The sequence below is a fragment of the Chiloscyllium plagiosum genome, unplaced genomic scaffold (genome assembly GCF_037043375.1).
Source record: "Chiloscyllium plagiosum isolate Xiang-an unplaced genomic scaffold, Cpla_swu_hap1 HiC_scaffold_40, whole genome shotgun sequence".
In the NCBI taxonomy this organism is placed as follows: Eukaryota; Metazoa; Chordata; class Chondrichthyes; order Orectolobiformes; family Hemiscylliidae; genus Chiloscyllium; species Chiloscyllium plagiosum.
Window position 1 is genome coordinate 30029210 of NW_028270178.1, and position 4971 is coordinate 30034180.

The 4971-nt window shown below is 41.2% G+C and overlaps 1 protein-coding gene across 1 annotated transcript; it reads right to left on the reverse strand.

The window, feature by feature from the left end:
* Nucleotides 1–216: 216 nt before the first annotated feature.
* On the reverse strand, nucleotides 217–4413 carry LOC148138435 (putative G protein-coupled receptor 139). Its single transcript, XM_087981714.1, has 2 exons — nucleotides 4347–4413; nucleotides 217–1127 (listed from the first exon to the last, which is right to left on the reverse strand). Exons 1-2 carry the CDS (start codon nucleotides 4411–4413, stop codon nucleotides 217–219), a joined length of 978 nt encoding a protein of 325 aa, XP_087837840.1.
* Between the last annotated feature and the right edge of the window lie 558 nt (nucleotides 4414–4971).

Consider the following 4971-nt stretch of genomic DNA (forward strand, 5'->3'; position numbering starts at 1 on the left):
CAAAATCAAAGCAAGTTGGATTGGGGCATTATACTGACCTGGAATGAGAATTCATTCACAAACAGAAAGCAGAATGTGTATATTTTTGGAGTGGAAGGTAATGACGAATGTGGTTCAATTAGGATCACAGTTTGGGTTCCAGCTATTCACCAATAGCTATGGTGATTTTGTTTTCATTCATGTCAGTAAATACTGGGACATGCCTCAACAGTACTCTCAGTTCTTTTGTTTATTTATTAATTCGATAATCAATGTGACAGGATATTTCATCATCTCCCTGACTTGCTCTCTGAACTTCGATTGAGTTGCCACATAAACAAATGTATTTGTGCAGCAATTTAAATTTGCGAGTGAAACACCAGCCATTGCAAATATAAGTTCTGAATTATTGTAATTTCTCAGGAATGTTCCTCGAATATTAGAATAAAAGAATTCTATAACAAAGACTGACCACAGAATTATGAAGGTGCCAGATATGGTCAAAAGTAAAATCACAGACTTTCTTCTACTCTCCATCTCTGGGTCACTGGGATTCTCTCCTTTTCTCTGACTCTTCAGTCCCTGACGAATCTGACTGGTCACTAAAATGTGTCTCACTGTCAGAGTGTTGAGCAACAAAATTAAAGCGTATGGAAGCAAGGGTGTTAAAATCCTATCAAACCAATTAAATCCAACCCATCCAGGCGCAGTAAAATAATTTTCCTTTGGATAGCAGAACCATGAAACGTTGGCAATGACCTGTTTCGGTTCATATATAAAGTAGAAGGGGACATTTTTAAAACAGAGCAGAATGCAGGTTATCGAGAGAATGAGAGCTGCATTTTTCCTGTTGCAATACTTGGTTTTCAGGTTCTGGAAACAAATGGCAATGAATCGATCACAGGAGAAGGTGACTGTGAACCAGACAGAACAATCCATTGCTGCACGTAGCAGAACATTGTGAATACTGCACACAGGAGTGAGGTCCAGGAAAGACACAGGGAAATAATAAGAGCTAATCTGCCACAGAATAACCTCAGTGATAATAACAAATAGATCTGCTATCGCCATAGCTACCAGGTAACGACAGGTGCAGGTTGAGAGGCCGCACTTTCCTCGGGACAGGATCAGAATTGCAAGTAAATTGACTGCATGAGAAATAAGAGACAGAAAGTGTTAAAGTGCAGCTTCAATAAATTAGCAATTTTTCAGAAAAACTGTAGCTCAGATTGAGCATCTGGTTGTAAGTTTGCTCGCTGAGCAGGAAGGTGTGTTGTCAGACATTTCATCACCATACAAGGTAACATCTTCAGTAAATGTCCGGTGAAGTGCTGGTGTTATGTCCCACTTTCTAGTTACGTTTCCTGCTTTCTTAGTGTGAGTGATATCATTCCTGGTTCGTTTTCTCTTAGAGAAAGGTAGATGGGGTCCAGATCGATGTGTTAATTGATGGAGTTCCAGTTAGAATGCTTTGCCTCCAGGAATTCTAATGCGTGTCTCTGTTTAGTTTGTACTAGGATGGGTGTGTTGTCCCAGTCAAAGTGGTGTCCTGATTCGCCTGTATGAAAACATGCTAGTCATAGTGGGTGACATCTATTTGTGGCTAGTTGCTGTTCATGTATCCCGATGGCTAGTTTCCTGCCTGTTTGTCTGATGTAGTGTTTGTGACAGTCCCTGCATGATATCTTGTAAGTGGACACCAACGTTTCACTGGAAGTTCAAGGATGATGGTGACGAAACATCTGAAAACAAAGATTCCAGCACAGCGAGCAAACTTACAACCAGAAGAACAAGCAAAATAAATGTAACTTACAAAATACTATGTCTAATGTAGTTTTTGTTACATTCGCTGCTATCAAGCAGAAAACTAGCCACCAAGATACATGAACACCAATTAGCCACAAAAAAAATATGACCCACTGTCACGAGTATCGTTTTATACAGGTGAAGCAGGACACCATTTTGACTGCGACAAAATATCCATCCGAGGGCAAACTAAACAGTGACATGCACGAGAATTCCGAGATGCATGGAATTCTAACCAGAACTCTAGTAATTAACACATTGACTTGGAGTCCATCTACCATCGTCTGTGGAAAAGAACCGGAAGAGGTAGCACTCGCCCTAAGAAACCAAGAAACATAAATATAAAGTGGGACATAACACCAGCACTTCATCTGAGGCTCATTGATGAAGTTATCCAGAATGGTGACGAAACATCTGAAAACAAACCTTCTAACTCAGCAAGCAAACTTATAACCAAGAACAACACAGATGGTAACCAAATCTACATCAAACAAATAGGCAGAAAACTAGCTACCAGGATGCATGTATGACGACAAGCCACAAAAAGATATGACCCACTATCACTCGTATCTTTTCATACAAACAAAGAACGACACCACTTTGGGACAACACATCCATCCGAGGACAAGGTAAACAGAGAGATGCGTGAGACTTCTGAGAGACAAGGCATTCTAACCAGAACTCCATTAATTAACAGATCGATTTGGACCCTACCTAGCATCCTCTTAGAAAAAGAACCACAAATTGTATTACTCACCCTAAGAAACCAAGACACATCAATAGAAAGTGGGACATACCATGGTGGTCAGTGGTTCGCACTGCTGCCTCACAGCACTAGGGTCCCAGGGTCGATTCCAGCCTCGGCGACTGTCTGCGTGGGTTTCCTTCGGGTGCTCTGGTTTCCTCCCACAGGTCGGGCAAATTGGCCAAGCTGGGTTGCCCATAGTGGTAGGTACATTAGACAGAGGGAAATGGGTCTGGGTGGGTTACTCTTCAGAGGGTCGGTGTGGACGTGTTGGGCCGAAGGGCCTATTTCCGCACTGTAGGGAATGTTATCTAATAATCTAAAAAAAACACCAGCACTTCACTGGAGCTCACTGATACGTTACTTCATATGGTGAAGATGCATCTGAAAATACATCTTCCAGCTCAGATTGTATAAATCTCTGCACATGACTCAAACAATGTGGATACTTTTTTTTAGCACTAATAAAAATTTTAATTTCATGTATTTTGTAGCTTCACAGTTACCACTAAGTGGATTCTATTATTGACACATTCCAGGATAGTTTTTAACTATCCAAGACTGAGATTCTACACGAACGCAAATCCTCCACAAATGATGCCTCTCCCCACTTTCAGGCTGTCCAAAGGTTTTCTTGCCCCATGACAAGTTTGGAGCTTGGAGAGATTCAGAGACTGTGTAAGATTGGACTGGATCCATAAATCAGACTCACCTGAGAAACAGAAGCAGACCGTTTCTTTCGAGTCCAGTGACTTATACCAGAATGCTCCTCAGTTTGGCTTTGCCAAGTGGCATATTCCCCTTAGGATTAAAACTCTTACCCTGTATCCTCGCTCCCAGAAGCAGTTTTGATGCAGAGTCACAGTAGACCAGTGCTATTAACTCTGTTTCTTCTCCCTGGAATGCTCCCTGGACTATTGAATTTTTCAAGTGTTATCTAGGCTGGCACGATCAAACACAGTTCTCATTAATAAACAGATGTCTTGGATTTGACACCGATTCCCAACTCAGGGTACAGAACTCAATCAAGAACATGAAACCACTCCTGTCAGATTTGAGAAACAGACACTGGCCCCTGAAGAGGTGTGTATCACGAGAACACTGATGTCATATGTGACAATTCAATGAATACTGTTATTTAATCAAATTGCTCAGACATATCACCGCTGAGGTGGAACTTGAACGCATTCAAAGAGTCAAAGAAGTCACAGAGATGTACAACATGGAAACAGATCATTCAGTCCAACTCATCCATGCTGACTAGATATCCTAACCTAATATAGTTCCACTTGCCAGCACCCGGCACTTATTCCTCCAAACCCTTCCTATTCCTATACCCATCCAAATGCCTCTTAAATGTAGCAATTGTATCAGCCTCCACCACTTCCTCTGGCAGCTCATTCCATACACGCACCACCCTCTGATATTTTATTGCTACTTTCAATGATCCATACACATTTACATCTAGGTACCTCTGCTCTTTCACTCCCTATTTTATAGCTGCTCACTCCACTAACTTGTGTTATGACACAGGCTAAACAACCTGCTAGTTTAAACCTGCTGAACAGAAATGGTTTAACCCATGCCATAATCGTTGTGGTTCAGAGAGGGAGCATAACCACTTCACCACAAGGGCTCCAGCGAGTCAGGTTTAAATCACCAATCCATTCAAAATTGCCGACTTAATAAATGAAATCAATGTTCGAGTGCCTGTATAATTGTGAGCACTAGATCAGAATGTAGCATCATCCCTCGCAAAGCACAGAGAGCAACTTTTAACCAGATTTATAAAGTCTTACTAGGTTTAGTCACTTACCAGGAAGACTAATGACAGCAAGAATCACATGGAATAATTTATTGATAATGCCAAATGTTTCAAGCATTTCCTCTGGAAAGTGATCTGTGCTTTCGTGCCGCAGTCACTGTCTCTGCATCAAACACTGACGTCTCACGTTTCCAAACCCAATACTTTATGCCATGGGGATCGCCTCGGGATTTTGAGGTTGCAACACCGTTCAAATTAGTGTTTATTTGAGATGTGAACAAACAGATTATGACAACGCCCATTAAGGGCTTGAGTAAATATATATTTATTTCTAAAATTCAGTTTCAAGTATTGGACAATTCTGATCACATTAATTGAAGAAATTAGAAGCTTTATTCCAGAACCAATATTGTATTCCTCTCAAACATTCCTATCTCTAAATCTCGTAGTGTTCCAATGATATCCTTCTCCGGAGAATGCACACTCAGCAACTAGCTCTCTCAGTGACCTGATTAGCTGGTTTGTAAAGTAGAGGAAATACAGATCCCACACTAGCTGAAGTTACCATGAAGGACTTTCCATCTCACCTCACCGGAGTTGTGGTGACACCCTCAAGTTTGATTTGATTTATTGTTATGTGTGCCTGAGTACAATGAAAAGCATTATTTGGGAGCAG